The sequence below is a fragment of the Lutjanus erythropterus genome, chromosome 5, assembly GCF_056507025.1.
Source record: "Lutjanus erythropterus isolate fLutEry1 chromosome 5, fLutEry1.hap2, whole genome shotgun sequence".
In the NCBI taxonomy this organism is placed as follows: domain Eukaryota; kingdom Metazoa; phylum Chordata; class Actinopteri; order Lutjaniformes; family Lutjanidae; genus Lutjanus; species Lutjanus erythropterus.
This window is the reverse complement of record NC_139321.1, coordinates 7,093,756-7,110,880: the sequence shown is the minus strand read 5'-3', so window position 1 is coordinate 7,110,880 and position 17,125 is coordinate 7,093,756. Positions and strand designations below refer to the sequence as shown.

The 17,125-nt window shown below is 40.2% G+C and overlaps 1 protein-coding gene across 2 annotated transcripts; it reads left to right on the top strand.

Annotated features, from left to right (window-relative positions):
- The first annotated feature begins 218 nt into the window (after window positions 1-218).
- clint1a (clathrin interactor 1a) lies at window positions 219-16,445 on the top strand. 2 transcript variants are annotated; one of them, XM_084718646.1, is made up of 12 exons: window positions 219-401; window positions 5,817-5,921; window positions 7,266-7,362; window positions 7,880-7,988; window positions 8,438-8,602; window positions 8,736-8,919; window positions 9,023-9,239; window positions 10,041-10,128; window positions 10,753-10,818; window positions 11,311-11,606; window positions 14,510-14,720; window positions 14,840-16,445. In XM_084718646.1, exons 1-12 carry the CDS (start codon window positions 361-363, stop codon window positions 15,118-15,120), a joined length of 1,860 nt encoding a protein of 619 aa, XP_084574772.1. In that variant the 5' UTR covers window positions 219-360; the 3' UTR covers window positions 15,121-16,445. The 2 variants fall into 2 exon arrangements, with proteins under 2 accessions (XP_084574772.1, XP_084574771.1); XM_084718645.1 differs by having other exon boundaries at window positions 220-401; window positions 11,308-11,606.
- Window positions 16,446-17,125: the final 680 nt, after the last annotated feature.

Below are 17,125 nucleotides of genomic sequence, written 5' to 3'. Positions count from 1 at the left end.
TCTGTATTTATTTTTGGTTTGTATCTCCCCATAACTCCCCATAACTGATTAGAACTATTTCCAAAATTGACGGTTGCTCCTTTTTCTGTTCATAAAGGTTAATGTATTTACAGTATGAACCGTGGTGCCTGGATACTAATTAGAAACTACAACTCCAATGCTGCTTTACGCAACTTTGATGACGTTAGAGCGGCATTTCCCGTAGTAACCTTTCCTGTCTGCCTGGTGGTGCGTTTGCGCCTCCTGTCTTGAAAGAGAGGTGAAGAAGAGTTTACTTTCCAGAGTTCAAGGTTTGGTTTCGGTGTTCGTCTGGGAGTAAAGGGTTTGCCGAGGCATAAAGCCCCTTTTCACGGAGCCAAGATGCTGAACATGTGGAAGGTTCGGGAGTTGGTTGACAAAGCGTAAGTGTCTCCCAACAATGTTACGTCTATTCGGTGTTATTTGTGGTTGTAGTTTACCTGTTTGAAAGAGACACGTACCCAAAACTTTGACGTCACGTCACTCTAACAAGTTAGCTAGCCCGTATGCTACCAGCGAGTTAGTTAGCTGACTTTGCCAAATAATGTCACTGTTTGTCTTAAGTATGACTACCCTTTCTTTGTCACAGTTATTTTGTGTGGTGTTTCGGTTAGTCTTAGACCATATTTGTACTGTTATGAGGTCACGGTGCTTGTTGTTTGTGCCTTTTCTCCGACAGCCCAAGCTAACACACTTAGCTAACAAGCTAGCTAATTATCTAGCCAGCTGGCTAGGTAGCTAGCTGCCTGGGCTAGCCAGCTAAGCTAGTTTGACAGCTCTTGGGTTGATTAATCGGCGGGGAATGTTTACATGTTTGCCGTTAACGTACATTTCCTCACATCGTTGCTCGGTCACAGCTGTCTGAAGACATTTTTAAAACTTCTCTGAGTGTAGGAAAGCGTTTCTCTCCGGTGTGATTGTTATGACACTTGTAGCTAACTTACACTTCACCTTACAGTAGCTCTACTGTGAAGTCGGTTGTTAAAGTTACACCACATGTCTGGATTACTTCACAGCCAAATTATTATTGTTTATCTTCCACCCCGAGACCGCACAGCAAGTGGATCTAGTTTGTCAGACAACCTACACTGTGACAAAAGGATTACAAAATGTCTAATTAAATGAGATATAAAAGCTTTTCTGCGGCGACTTCTTTAAATGTCTGCCGCCTCAGCTATAAACGCGTCGATCCGCTTTACAATATGTAGTAGTCTTATCAACTTTGTGTGTCACATCACTACATGTGCTACTACCTGGTCGTTTTATTGTGATATACAGTGTAACATCAAAGATCAACGAGACAAACAACAGGGAACTTATTAATCAGTAACCACTGATCCAGCAAGTATTTTGCAACTTGTTGGTGGATGTCCAGCTGCAAGCTTACAGTTTATTTTTGATTGCTAAAATGGATTGGTCAAAACTGAGCTCACATTGTCACACCTTTCAACACGATTAGCAAAAAGAAATCTACGTGGATCAAAATGTAAATCATTTTTCAATGCTTTCACATTAATGCTTTGAATGACCACATTTTCCCAAAAATCCATGAAGTCTTTTCTCATTCATACTTCACCACCTGCACAACACTTTACACTTATAGCACGTTTTTCAAGAACTAATGTACAGTTTTAAAAATGTGTGTAAAACACATTCATTTCTGCAGTAAACTTATTGAAACGTATAGAAAATTTTAGCAGAATATTTACAATTAAATTAAATAATAAACATTCCAATACTGTTTTAGATACCTAACAGACAAAAGCGTATGGTACATAGTGCCGTGCAGTATGATTATTCTATACATGTTGTTGATGTTTTGTTTGTTTGGTAATTATTATTGCAGCCTGGGAATTTCAGGAATTTGCCTTTGTTGTTGCAACTTTGTATTTTTGTAAATTAATACATGCAAAGATAAAGAAAAATACACGATATTGAAGTAAATTCTTGTATTTAGTACAGCCATTTAAGTGATAAGGCACCATTCTTATTCTGTAATGAAATAGTGATTTATGTGAAAAATAATTCTAATCTCAGAGATGAAAGTTTTACTTAATGCTCCCTGTTGTTAGTGTTTTTAGGTCAGTGTGTTATGAGTGAAAATATATACTGTCGGAGTAAGAATTGTTGTCAGTGTCAAGCTTATTTTGCGACATATATGAAGTGATTTGGTGGTTTGAGTGGTGCGAAAATGTGGCAATTTAAGTTAAAGTAGACATAATTTATTGTTCCCATCTGGTTTTGATTTGACTAAAGATGGGTATAGTCAGACCATTCATGGGTAAAACATAAATAAAGCAGCTATAAACATGTAACATACAGTATGTACACTGTCCACTCATAATGAGCCTTTGTATAGTTTGATTGCAGCGTCATTCTAAGCCTGCATGGCCAGCAGCAGTAATTTAGTACCTGAAATAATATACCAGCCAGCACTGAACTTGGGCAACACCTTTGGGGATTGTGCGTCTTTTGTTCTGGACTAGTTTACTTTTAGCTGGTGACTTAACATGACCATTCTGTGCTGCACTGTAGGGCTGTGGCAATCTATTGCACAACTTTTCCTCCCTTCGGAGGTTCAGTGGCTGATTTTGCACACCCAGACAAAAGCGTGTTCTTAAGTCCATCCAAGAATGCATTCTTGTTGAATGCACTTGTTTCCCTGGAGTGTGACACCCCCCCCAAGAACATGGGTTACTTTCATGGAAAGGAGGGCGGGTGGGGCAGACCAAGCGAGAGCAAGAAGCAAAGATGCAAGTTTCAAAGATTTAAGGGGAAGGGAGTTTCCTTTTCAATTTTCTTCCTGGCTTTAATATCAAGGGTGATGAAAGAACTTGTGTTTTGTGTCACTTAGAAATGCTTATCATAATGTGTAGAAAAGTTCCAAGTATTTCACACTAACAGTGTGGCGAAGTGCAACATTTCCTGTTGTTTGTTAAAGGTGAGGTTTGTGTTGAGGTAGGAGATGAAAGTAAATGTTTTGTCCTGTTTCAAATAGGTATTGCAATGAGTAAAAGCAACATGTATTATATGAAGAATATAATACAGTGGGGGTCATGAGTAACTGTTAGGCAAATTTTCTGGCAGATACAGCGCTCTGTCAATCCACTCAGTCTAACGGAAATGTGTGTGATAGTGTGTCACTGTGAGAAAGTATCACAACTTCCGCTTTATCTTGCTGATATCTAGGACATGGCCTGCCACAGTGAAGAGATAAAATATTGCATCACTCCATCATATCCTCATGTGTTTTGCCTGCCATTCATGCAAACATGATGCTTTGTGCAGTACCAGTAGCATAGCTAAAGAGAACCCAGGATGCATGTGGTTTGTAACCAGTGATCAGAGAAACCTCTCAGAACTAAATGAAACCTGAACTAAAACATGACGGCCACTTTTCCTTAATGCAGATTACAGGGTTAGTAAGGGAGCTGGAAATCCTCGAAAATACTTGCATTTTAATTTAGTGTTTTCAAAGTTTGAAAAGTGCTTGAAAGTGCTTGTAGTGCTTGAAACTGTAATTGTATTACTTTTGTAATGAATTGCTACCTGACTGAATAGTTAGCCTTTTAGATAAACATATAAAATGAGATGTATATTGTCTCACCCAGGGACAACATACAGGGGACACCAAGTCTACTTACAGACAGCTGACACATTTTGAAACGTGAAACTTTGCTGTGTTTTCCTTTAATTTGTCACCCTTCTGTAGAATGCTATCACAAAACATATTTTTGGTAGTTTTAGCACAATAGCATCTGATTTAATGTGATCACATGAAATAATAATTTTGAGTATACTCCATGTATGTATGTAATTTACCACAGCTGTAAGGGGCTAGAAAAGCTTGAAAATGCTTAAAAAGTTCTTGAATTTGACTTTGGAAAAGGTATAGGAACCCTAACATGAAGACTTGCCATTAGAATTTAGTTTGATACAGGATAAGGCTTGATGCGTGTCTAGAATCTCTCAGCACTTAAGGTTGTTGTAAATTATGGTCTAACTTGAAGTCTTATTTTAATCAGATGTGGAAAAGCACCTGGCGTGGTCAATTTCAAATAATTTTGTTGGCATAGATCAAATTCTACAAAAGAGAGTAGCTTGTGTTGTCAGAGTGGTAACCTTACCCTGCAGCTTGCAGTAGTAATACAGCTTTTCTCCAGAACCACAGAGAGGGTGTATCTCTCCACCCATCAAATCAATGCTGCTCTTTCAGACTGTGTACATTTTATTGCTGATGTGGCAGTAGTGAGGGAGGGATGAGGAGGTGTAGGGTTCAAATGTTTTGGCTCACCATGTTTTGGCTAAAGCCGTGACAGGGCTCAATTAATTATCTGGAATAAGATGAGTGTTTTGGTTATAGAGTGTGCTTCTGTGGTCCTGTGAGAAACTGGTTTTATTCAAGCTAATAGACAAAGAATCAAAAAGCACGTAGGCCACTGACTGGAAATGGCTTGGCTATATGCTACACATAAACTAGGGGAATCCATTGGATTATGCAGCAGGCTTTGCAGCCACATAACCAGTTTATCCAGTCACTGCTGAATAGATATCACATAATGTATTTATTCTTTTCTCAGGAACAGTACAATTTAGTGTCAGAATCCTCTTCAGAGCAGTCCTAGCCAAGCAAAACCAAAACAGCTGATGTGAACAGACAATAATTTACCAGAAATGGTCCCACATTCATTACTGCTTCTACAATCTCTGCTTGGAAAATCATGTGTTCCTTTTAACACCTTGCTGATGGGGGCTGGGACTGATAAGATTTTATTGATGTTAATATCATCATTGATTCTGCTTACTGGTCTGATTCCTTATTGATTCCTGGTTGACCGAGGCTTGAAAGCTAGTTGTAGCAACAGTCAGTCTGTCATTATTTGAAATGGATGAAATTAGAGAATGTTTGTACAGCATTTCTTTTTCTTCAGATTTTATTTAGTCAGAGAGAAAATGTGCTAACTCTGTGTGCATGGTACTGATGTTATTGTAACAGGGGAAGTTTTACCCACGGTAACGAACATGCTGCTCAGTTGGGAAGCAGTGGCACTCATGCATAGAGTAACAAGTACATGGCATTTCTGTAACTGAAGCCCATGATGTGTAAAAAGATGTCTTCACACTTACTTGACATTATAATTTTACAGATATTACAGCTAGTGCTGTCATCATCTTTCTTTGTGAAATTAAGCCACATTTCTGCTCTCTTCTGACTACTTCTTGTTGCAAGTTTTCAGTAGCATAGATGCATGAGTTTGAGGTCTTTTTTTTTGCACCTGTCAGATAAATATGTATAGTTATTGATAGGGTATAGGCTATTTCCTGATCCTGAACATACTCACATACGCCACTATTTATAATATCAGTTTCTTTACATTTGAGTTCCCTTTTTTCTTTTCAAGTTAGTTTCACAGAATGTCAAGAAGCAAGAGCTCACTTACTGTAAACACAACCCTGTATCATTCAGTGCCATTTTAGGCCTCATTTATGTGTTTATTGTGAAGAGAGATTTGCATTTGCTTGTTTAGTCCCTTGTTTTTGGTTTTAGTGGTTAGATTCAGAGCACACACACAAGCACTCCCTATTGTCCCATGGTCCTTTTAGACTCTAAAAGGACAAGTGTATGGGCGTGGCTGTAATAAGAGTACCTTTTATCTATTGTCCTCCATGTTGTTGGTCTTAGTGGAGGCCACATATTTTGAACTAAAAGGCTAAATACTTTGTAGAATTCTCCACATTGTCATGATTAATGAAATGATGTTTGATTTTGTTTTTTTATCCTCATCCCTACTATATAGAACCAACGTGGTGATGAACTATTCAGAGGTGGAGTCTAAAGTCAGAGAGGCCACCAATGATGACCCCTGGGGACCATCAGGACAGCTGATGAGTGAAATCTCCAGGTAAGAACAACACACAGTGCTGCACGACATGTCCTGCTGAAAAGCACCAAGGTTATTTGTAAATAAAAGCAAACAAAATGCAGAAAGATTATCTTAAAGCCTGTTTCAACTGCAGGAAAATTTTTTGGAGCTCAGGAAATTTTCCTCCGTTTGGACCATAGGAGCCTATTTTAAGTTTTGGTTCTTGGGCCCTGCCCAGAAAAGTCCCTGTTTCCAAGGGAGTATTTATCTGTCAGCCAGAAACCACTGTACCACAGTTGGTGGTACTAAACACAAGCTGCACAACTGCTACAACATGTGAACAACGTTTATTCAAATTGCTGAAGTCACTGGTTGTAGTATCAGTATTAGGGAAGAGATGGGAATTTTTAAATGATTCCGTTGTTATTGATATTTAAATGATAATTATGTAGCTGATTAGAGACTGAAGTAACTGAGTACAAGAAACGAAACCAAGGTGGGAATTTAACACTGTAGTGATTTCATTGTGGTTACACACTAAAGCAGAAAAGGAACCAGACAAAACAGTGAGGAGATCATTGCTACTGTGAATAGTCCTTCAGCCAGTCCTTCACACTTAGCCTAGTACCAAGTTGTGATTTCCGCATTACTAAAATCAAAGTGGTTGCAGCAGTTACAACATAACTCTAAGAAACATCTGAATTGTTACAGATGTAATAGATGACAGATAGGTGTAAATCATAAAATGTCACAGAATTATACTCACTGATGGTAAATCAGCAGTTTTTCTGCCACTCAGCATCATTTCTTAATTTATTCATTGCATGATATTATTTTACAACACAGTAATCCAGTGGAGATCTCATTTATTAATATATTTCAGTATTGATCAAGCGTACTATGTTGTGCTTCAACGACGTGTTAGTGTAGTTACTAAGCCTCAAGTGTTGAATTTACACCCCAACTTAGGAGAGACCTCTCACATAGCTGGTGCAACCCAGTGGTGACCTTTTAGGTGTTTCAGACTCCCTTTCCACCTCTGACTGTGTCTTATCCTGCATTAATTCAGACATTACAATAAACAAGACAATGACCTGAACCTCCTCTAAATATGCAGACAAATGTCACTTTTAGATATTGTGTTGGTCTGATTTACCTAATCCTTGTAGTTCTTGGCATGCAGTGGACACAAACACAGTGTGCTAAATGAACCTGTAGTTCCTGAAATACCACAAGAGTTTAGTTCCTGGGAGTCTTTGGTCAGCAGCTGTGAAAGGACTAACCAGTCCAGTTGTTGGTTGTCATGCTTTTCAAGTAAAAAATTTGTTGCTAAAACAAATTTCTTCCTCTTTCTCTTTGTTTTGTGTATGCGTCTGTATTCAGAGCCACCTTCATGTATGAGCAGTTTCCAGAGGTGATGAACATGCTGTGGGCTCGCATGCTGAGGGATAACAAGAAGAACTGGAGGCGAGTCTACAAGGTCTGTCACAGTACTGTTGCAACATCCCACAAACACAACTTATACCTAAGCACTTTGTACAGTCTTAATTTGACCTGAAATTTTGGACCAGTACCAACTGACATGGCTTAAGTTTTAACCCGACTTAATCTGCTACTCTTTTAAAATGAGCCATCTGTTAATGTTAACTTCAAAATTTATCCTCATTACTTCCACACAGGAATCAGGTATCAACAACAAACTTTAATCAAAGAGGGAACTTTAGGTGAACGGGTGTTTTAATTGAAATTATATATTTTTTTAATAATTCCCAAAACAACAACAACAGTTGGCCTTGAATGGAAACTTTTAGATGCCTCATATTGTTGTGCTCTGAATTACGAGGGAAAAGTTCTGATGAATAAAATCATACCCATAAATGATCCAGTTCAAGGCCATGGGAGAGAAAAACAGGTCAGATTTAACTCCAACTAGATTAAAGTTAAGAATCAAACCTTAAGCACTTTTTGCTCTAACTGCTGTTGTGTCTGTTTCACAGTCCCTGCTGCTTCTGGCCCATCTAATCAGGAATGGATCAGAGAGGGTTGTTACCAGTGCCAGAGAACATCTGTATGACCTGAGATCATTAGAAAGCTACCACTTTGTAGGTAAGGTACCATTCTGCTTTTTTCCCTTTTTAGAGTTTTTCTCCTTTTTGCCTTTAAATGTTGGAGAAGTTGCACCAAAACGAACCTGCCAAACAAAAAGCACTTCACTTCAAATTTAGCTTTGATTAGATGAGGCGCTCTCTACACCTCAGTATTGTAGTGTTTTCATGGTTATTAACAATAGCTTCAGTGTGAGCTCTACTGAATGGACAGAGGCCCTAAGCACTGCTTAGTCCACAAACCTTTAAACCACACACACACACTGCCGGAAAGCTGCTTTCACTCTTCCCAACCATGCGTGTATGCAAGTTACAAACAAGAACATTTAATTTCCTTTTTATTGCCAGTAGGTGTGTTTTTAATACATTGTGACATTAACAGAAAAAGCTACTAATTCAGTAATTGTATTAACGTTTGTGTTTTTGCATCTCGACTCTCTCTGTCTGTAGATGAGAATGGGAAGGACCAAGGTGTGAATGTGCGTCAGAAGGTGAAGGAGCTGGTGGATTTCGTCCAGGATGATGACCGGCTTAGAGAAGAACGGAAAAAGGCAAAAAAGAATAAAGACAAATACATTGGAGTGTCCTCAGACAGTATGGGATACAGGAGTTACTGTAAGTCCTCAGTTTAGGGAGTGATATAAGCAACCTGATAATTAACAAAACTTATTTTTGTTTTAATTCAATTCATGTGCTCCTTTTCTTGCTCCTATCTGTTTTTCAACCTGCTTTGATTTGTTTCTTCCAGCGGGGGATAGGTACGACTCCAGCGATAGTCGGGGAAAGTGGGACGATGACTGGGACAGGAATAAAGGACAATTCCCGTTCAGCGAGAAGCTGGGAGAGATCAGCGACAAAATTGGCAGCACCATCGACGACACCATAAGCAGATTTAGGAAGAAGGACCGAGACGACTCCCCAGATCGATTTAGGTTAGTTAAAAGTCATTACTACATTTGGCACTGTATTGAAAGGCCAAAAAATGATCCAAATATGAACAAAAGTGTGGTTAAAAAGCTGTTATTGTCTCCATAGTGACAATGAGGAAGACCGGAGTCGCTCGTCTCACAATGGACAGTCAGGAAAAGAATTTAAAGATGAAGAAGAGACTGTTACTACCAAGAGTGTACACATAGTCCAAGCAACAGAGACCACAGCAACACGGAAGAGAGGAGTACCATCCAAGAAAGTAGACCTGGGTGCTGCAGCCCATTACACAGGAGACCAGAGCCCAAGCACTGCCACCAAACAGGTACAAAGACCACATGTGTGCATATATGACATATATGGCATATATGATATGTGTATTAGGGCTGCACTATTAGAGCCAAAATGATACAATAATTTTAATCAATATTGAGATCACCATTTTTCATTGACTTTAGGGACAAAATGTTTTTACTGAACTTTCACTGGTTCGTGAATGGTTCATATTCACCGTGTATTTCCTCAAACAAAATCTAAAATTGTAACAAAACTTTTTATCCAAGACTAAATCGACAGAGCACTGCTTTCATTTTCATGTTGCACTGCATTCATGTGAGGTAATGTTAGTGGCATTATTCTTCTTGGCCTTTGTTGATTCATCGTACTGTAAGTTGTGTCATTTTTCAGGTGGTTCAGCAGTTTGTTAGTTGTGTTTCTCTGTGGCACAGACATGAAATCTAATGCAGTCTTTACGTATGATTTGTTGTGGTTTAACCACACTTGCCCTAAATCCAAAATACTTCCAAGTAACGGCTGATGATCCTTTTAGAGGGACTAACTCTCCACCCTCTGCTCCCAGTGTTTGATTTTCATCTTGCCCATCTGCTCTGTTGTATATTTTTCTCCTAGGTTATACTGCAATCACAACATGCAGAAAATTGAAAAATCAATCAAATTGTGGCCTTAGAATTGAAAATCATATCACATTGTAGATTTGAAGGGTCATGACACCCCTAATAGGATGACAAATTTGTGATCAAGATTAATATTTGATTAATTGTGCAGCCCTAACGTGTATAGAAATGTATGAACAGTTCCCTGATCTTTTTGTTCATTCTTATTTTAGCCCCAGCCAGCAGCCCCTCAGCCCTCCACTACCGGCTTAGCTGACCTACTAATGGTGGACACAACACCGAGCCAACCTGTTGCCACAGGTATAATGTCATGAACATCAAGCAGTACCCTGACATTTTGTGAAATGCACTTGTTTACTCTCTTCCCAGGAACAAGCAGAGAAGATTGATATCGGCTGCATTTTTGTGGCTTCAGTGTAGAAATTTGTCCAAGACATGTGCAGCACAGCTTTGCAACAGAGACAGACACTACTGCTCTGCCCCCCAAAAAACAATATGCCTGAAATGTTTTACTGACATGTTGTATATTCTTAGCAAACAATCTAGACACCAGTAAATCTAGAAATAACCTTTTTGTTCAGCGACACAACATGGTACCAAACAGGAAACTCCACAGTGACTGCAGGACTAGACGGTGCCGTGACAGTGCCCAGCTGCTGATGCTAGCCTCAGATTTTTGGGGACAGCAGGGGGAGGGAATTGATGTATAGGAACTAAGTGCACCAGATGTTTTTGGAGCAGTCCCTGGTGAATGGAGAGGGCGGGAGCGCTGAACAGATGTTTGGTCTTCTCCACCTATCTACTGCCACCACCCCTCCCCTCCCTCCTCCGCTCGTGACACTGAAGGAATGCTAACTATGGTAGAATGACACCTGGAGCTCGCTTCTTTAAAATTGATGTGTTTATGTCGATTTCTCAATGCAGACCTGATTGGTGGATTTGCTGACTTCTCCTCGCCTGCTGCCTCCGTCGGCCTCTCCTCGGCAACCGGTTGGTTTCAAGACTTTTTTTTTTTGTTGTTAGTGTGTGCATGTGTGTGCTGTTGCAGCCATACTGCTAGAATATTCAGAGGGATGCTGGGAGGAAGCCCTGGCCATATGGAGCCTGCTACCTGCTCTGCATAACAAGAACAGACACACATCAACTCCTGTTATGGATGACAAGGAGACAGGGACAGAGGAAGAAGTTGGTGGGGGTGAAGGAGGCTGTGAGAGATTGAGAGGAGGGATGGAGACAACAAGCAGGGCCGGTTCAATGAAAATTTAAAACGTGGCACAAGTGGTCACTGAGAAAGCCCTGGATAAAGCTAGACTGGCCTCACTGAACACTCAGCTGTTAACTCTTAATTGCTGTGACAGGTTCAGATTTGCTTGCGTGACTTCTGTTGGAAATCCCTCGCAATTATTTGCACAAACATCACTGTTTGTTTGGATTGCAAATACGAACATTCATGAAACTGTCTTCTTTTTCACGTTGCAGCAGCTCCAGCCACTAGCAGCAACGGAGAGTTTGGAGAGTGGAACGCCTTCCCCGGAGGTCAGATGCCGGCATCTGCTCAGACTGTTGACAACAGCGGAAATGACCTTTTTGGAGCCATGACAGCAAGTCCTGCCCCTGCCCCCGCCCCAGTCGCAGCTCCAGGCTCTGGTCCTGCCTCAGCAGACCTGTTTGACTTGATGGGGCCAACTCAGTCACTCACCTCCTCCCAGAGCCTCAACTTCAGCATGAGCAGCACACAGAGCATGAGCACCACAGTCTTGCCCCAGTCCATGTCACAGGTATGCATGATTGCACTCATGCACACACACGCATCCCTTTTTAATAATTTATTGATATACATATCATTACAAGACTCATGAACGGCGGCTAAAATGACACAGGTGGAAGCAAAATATCCTCAGGCAAATACCGATGCACTTAATTATTTCAGAGTTCATGGATACAGAGCTTGAAATTTTAGGGTTATATTTTCTTTAAATCCCAGGTATATGTGGTGCCGTATTTATTTGACAGTATTTGGAAAATACAGAAAAGTACTTGAAATATGTCATCATAGTTTAGCAGTTGACTGCTGTGTTTTGGAAATCCTGCTTAAACTTGTGCATTCATACAAAGAGATGTTGAAGCTGAAATGAGTCACCTGGGTCTCATGTGGCGAGAAGCTTACAGCAAAGATGTTGTAGCTTGTGTGGAAATCTGTTCTATTAATTTCAGTCAGCCACTGCGAAATTTAGAAAATGACATATTGCTCGGTTTATGCTTTATTTCAGAGTGTGAAAATAGAAACATGTCTGTGTGAAATCATCTGCTTCCAGGGCACTGGGTTTGTTCTGAATGGCTTTTTTTTGCTATTTTCAACCAGGAAAACAGTGACTCAAAGAGCCATGACAAGCCAATATATAATATTATATAATAATATAATGTATTAAATAAAAAAGTGTTATGGTTACAAGCTGTAAAAACATTAGGAACCTTTTAATCATTTCATGCATGAAGTGAAAAATGAATAAATGTCAAACAATGAAAGAGATTTTGTATTTTAAGAAGAGTCCAGAGTACAAAAATTAAGATTTCACACATGTACTCACTTACTCCCAGTTTACACCGCTCATTGCCCACATCAGTCACTCTGCCTGTGTGATAAAGACGTACCTCATGTGATTGAAAGATGGAGGACAAGCATGATGGCAGGGGGGTTAACATGCAGCCTCACCAGATGCTCATCTCCCCCAGAGACCGCCCACTAACCACCCACTCCTCCTGTTACTGACGAACAGAATGAGAAGAATCAGTTTTGAGTTACAAAAACATTAAAAACCCAACAAAGGCTTGTGGATGTCGACTGTATTTCCATGTTAAAAGGTTGTTGACCTACTTAAAAAAAAACCTCAGTCTTTGTTTCACTGAAGACACCCACCACTCCCTTTTACTCTAGTTACTTTAGACGCTATGTTTTAATCAGTTCAGAAAGAGACAGTAGCAGATTCCTCTGACAGTATTGAGGTTAAGTGGGTCAGGCTGAAGGTTTAAGGCTTTGACTTATGAGAAGAAACTATATCTTTTCATCATGTATTTTAGTGTTGGAGTTATGAATCTTATCACTGTGTATTTCTCTGATTTTATCATGGTTAGCTCATTCTCTAACATTCAAGGTTCCCACGCATCCTGCAAAGCAGTTGACCAATTTTCCAGCCATGGAAAATGAAAATGAAAATGTCCTAGAAAATCTTGTGTTGTCCTGGAACATTATGTCAACATTTCCTTTTTTCCTTTAGCTGAGACTGAACTTTGGCTAATTGATTTCTTTTATTTTGGTGTCATGAACACACCCCAGCCCTCATGGCTTTACAAGACACCACAAATAAAGTTGCAGCGTTCAAACAAACTCAGTACAAAATAACTGTATATTTTGCCGTTCAGTCGTAACCAAAATATTTTGCCTTCTCTCCCTCGCTTGACAAATAATATCATCTGTACTGTGCTCATCTAGCCAAAACAAATAAACATAAATGGAGGACATTATAATAAATTGCAACCCTCATGTCCTTGTAAGCAGGACAGCAAAACAAAATATGAATCTCATTCTCAATTTCACATAACTCACACAACACACAAAGTCTATCATTCTTTGGAGTGGCATTAAACCTGCTAGTCTGTAGGGCTAATGGTAATGATCCTGAATGTGTCTGTGCACATAGAGATCTTTTGTTTAAATCAAACTTCACATAAGGTTCTACATCATAACAATTCTTTATTAGACAGTAAGTTTGTAGTTTTTTTTTAAACCTTATATCAAAAGACCATTTTTCTTTATATATGAGAACATTTTGCTCCTATTCTCCTGAATATTAGAGTACCTTTTCTGGGAAATAAATGGCAATTTTATCTTGTTAGCTCTTAGTCAAGTATCTTTTTAGTGACTTTCTGATCTGACAACTTCACAAGCCTATGAACTACTAGAGAACATTGCCATCAGAAAGGGCTGATTAATGCTGTGGATGATATTAACATTCAAATGGTTTATGGACGAGAGTATTTATGTGTTCAGGAAGTAATGGTATAGAATTCATAAGAGCATGTGAAAGATTTTCAGCTTTATTGGCAGAGTGTGGCAGAAATTGAATATAGTGTTCATACGTATGGTTTCATTAGTGTATAAAATAAGAATCGTTTTGTTTCTCTTACCTTAGACTGAGCAGTTTGTGGGTCCTCCTCCATGTAGGCCACCGTGTTCCACCACCACATTTCTACAGTAGCCCAGAACAGACAAACCAAACATTAGCTCTAGCTACAGCCTCTCATGTAGGCAACATAGGTTCTCTTACACACTTTGAAGGGCAGAATGAGTCGAGGTGTTTGCAATCTGCAAGCTCATTGCTAGATATACTGGTCCTTTAAAAATTAATTAATGGTAAATTTTATTGACTGCACTTGGCAAGTCTAGAGCACAACGAGGCTTTCCAATGGAAACAAAATAAAATACAATGACAGAATACTATAAAAGATTAATATCACAATATTACAACAGAGCATTAAGACAAAGCAAGACATAAAGAAACAACAGTAACAGGAGATTGTAGTTAAAGTAGTGACATAAAGTGGGCCTATGACCCCTGTCTGTCCTGGATCTCTCAAAAAAGAGTGGGAACCCTGACATTTTATCTGTCTTTATCTTTGCCAGCCCCTCCAGAACATGGGGGGTCCTCTACAACCGCAGTCTGTCATGCCCCTCCAGCCTGTGCAGCAGGGGATGGCCTCTCAAGGCGCCGGAGCCAAAGCGTCCCTCCCTTCCACCTGGTCTGACCATTCAGTTAACATCAGCCTGGACTTCCTGGGCCCGGGCATGCAGCCACCCAAGCCAAGCCAGCCCACCCTCAACACCCTCCAACAAGGTGAGAGGAATGGCAGAGCTGGCATGAGAGCAGTGATGCTTGAGCCAGGCTCTCCTTCAATCAAATGTGATTAAAAATTTGGCACTTTTTATTCAGCGAGTTTGTTCTGTCATTTCCAGGCAACCAGGTACCTGCCAACATGCTCTCCCAGGGATTTTCCACGATGAGCCTTGGACCTACAACAGTCAGACCGCCTGTAAATCCCATGATGCACCCTGGTGCTAGCATGGGAATGGGAATGGGCATGGGCATGGGAATGGGGATGGCCCCCAACCCAGGCATGATGGGGATGGGCATGAACATGGGGATGCCCGGTGCTATGGGAATGGGGATGAACCCTGCAATGGTCCAACAGCCCAAACAGGATGCCTTCGCTGACTTCGGCAACTTCGGAAAGTGATGGAGCTGGAGAGCAAAGGCTGTCTGGTGGAGTGGTGTAGGTCACTCTCTGTCTCCCTCTCTCCGTCCATTGGTGAAGGATTGTAATGAGCTGCAAACAAAGAGTACTTGAATAATGTCAACTATCACAATACCAACACCCAACAATCTCCTTAATTTTTTTTTTTTTAAGAAATAATGCTGTGTAGTGATTCTGGATCTCAATGAATGTGTGTTTGTGTTGCGTTTGAACCAATGATCTGTCTGGTCTGGGGTGATGGTCAGACACACACTGACAGAACAACAGTGTGCGTTGTCTGTTACTTAAAAGTCAGTGAGAGGAGAGAAGAGTGTGCCACCAAGAGAACGTCAGGGGGATTTGCTTTATAACCTCAATCAAGTGAAATCACCAGAATAGCAAAAAAATATATCAGTAGCTGCATAATTTTTTTTTTTTTGAGATGCATTCTCAGTAACTTTACTGAATGAAGAGTTTGAATAACATGATCAGCCATTTTTAACTTTCTAATGTACATTTAAGAATGTCAAGTTACCTCTTTTTTTGTCCTCGCTCTTCCTTTGACCTGTAAATAGAAATCTGGAGCCCTTACAAATAAGTTATGAAGTTCCTTCTATATGAGACGAAGTGACAGTGTGAAGAGTCGTATCATACAGACCAAATCTGATATGAATTAAGACCTATAACGAAGCACATTGACACCTTCTCTTTGTACATAATTGTCCACGCACTCCAATTGTGGCCTGTCAGTGCTGCAGTTCAAGTAATGAATGAGTGTTTTGAGTGAAGATTAATTTGAGGAGTTTTTCCTTCAACAGATGATCATTTGTGGCCTTTCTTATTGGTATATATATCTATATATTTTACTTATGAAGAAGATTATAATCAGTTTGCATCCAAATGAGATAATCAGTAGGTAGAAGAAGCCTCACACAGAGGTTGTGGGTTCCTTATTACAGCACAGAGTGCCTGAAAAAAAAGACCTTTGCCTTTTCTCTTCAGTTAACCTCTTTGAAGGAGACGATGTGACTGTGCAGTGTTGGGGACAGATAACCAGAACAGAGCTTCTGTACTACGTACAAACATGTTTGTACTTATGCCTCAAGCCAAGCGTACTGTCTGTACAGATACCAGATGCAATGGTATCATTATTTCACTCGCTCTGTTTTGTTTGTCCCATGCACAGTTTTATTTCCACTCTATTCAGGTAGTTGATAACTTCAGAGCCCAAGAAACACCCGAGGTATGCACAGATCAGCCACAACATTAAAACCACTCACCGGTGAAGTTAATGACATTGATTGGGATCGGGATGTGTCAGGCAGCAAGTGAGCAGCCCATTCCTGAAGTCAGTGTGTTGGAAGAAGGAAAAATAGAGGATCTGAGCAACTACTCCAAAACTGCAGGTCTTGTGGGGTCGTCCCGATATACAGGGGTTAGTACCTAATTCAAGTGGTCCAAGGAATGACAACCAGTGAACCAACGACAAGGTCATGGGTGCCCAAGACTCAGTGATGTGTATGGGGAGCAAAGTCTAACCCATCTGGTCAAATCCCACAGAAGAGCTACAGAACACACAGTGCAACAGTGTGTGCCTACAGTGGGCTCATGACTGTCACAACTGGACCATTGTGCAATGAAAGAAGGTGGTCTAGTGTTGATAAGATGATGTGCAGGATCTGATCCATGGAGCCCCACAAACCTAAAAAACCTGCTGCAAACATCTTGGCACCACACAAATTCAGAGGTCTTGTGGCCTTGTGGAAGCCATTCGTGACAAATCAGAGGTATACAACACAATATAACAATATTCAGAGTTCTTACTGGTACTGGACATCCAGAATGCAGGTGTTTTCAAGGTTTGAGAAGTGCTTGGATTTTGGCATTACTTTGATGATAAATCACTCACTGAATAGTTTGCTTTTTAGATAAATAAATAAATTGTATAGGATGATGCCAGGTCTACTTACTGGCAGGTGACAAATTTTGAAACATAATTTGTCACCAT

Excerpts from the sequence above, each read along its gene's own strand:
- clint1a (XM_084718645.1), top strand. The coding sequence starts at position 361 with ATGCTGAACATGTGGAAGGTTCGGGAGTTGGTTGACAAAGC. Across the intron at positions 402-5,816 it reads CGGGAGTTGGTTGACAAAGC|AACCAACGTGGTGATGAACT; the intron begins GTAAGTGTCTCC and ends CCTACTATATAG. Across the intron at positions 9,240-10,040 it reads CAAGCACTGCCACCAAACAG|CCCCAGCCAGCAGCCCCTCA; the intron begins GTACAAAGACCA and ends TTCTTATTTTAG.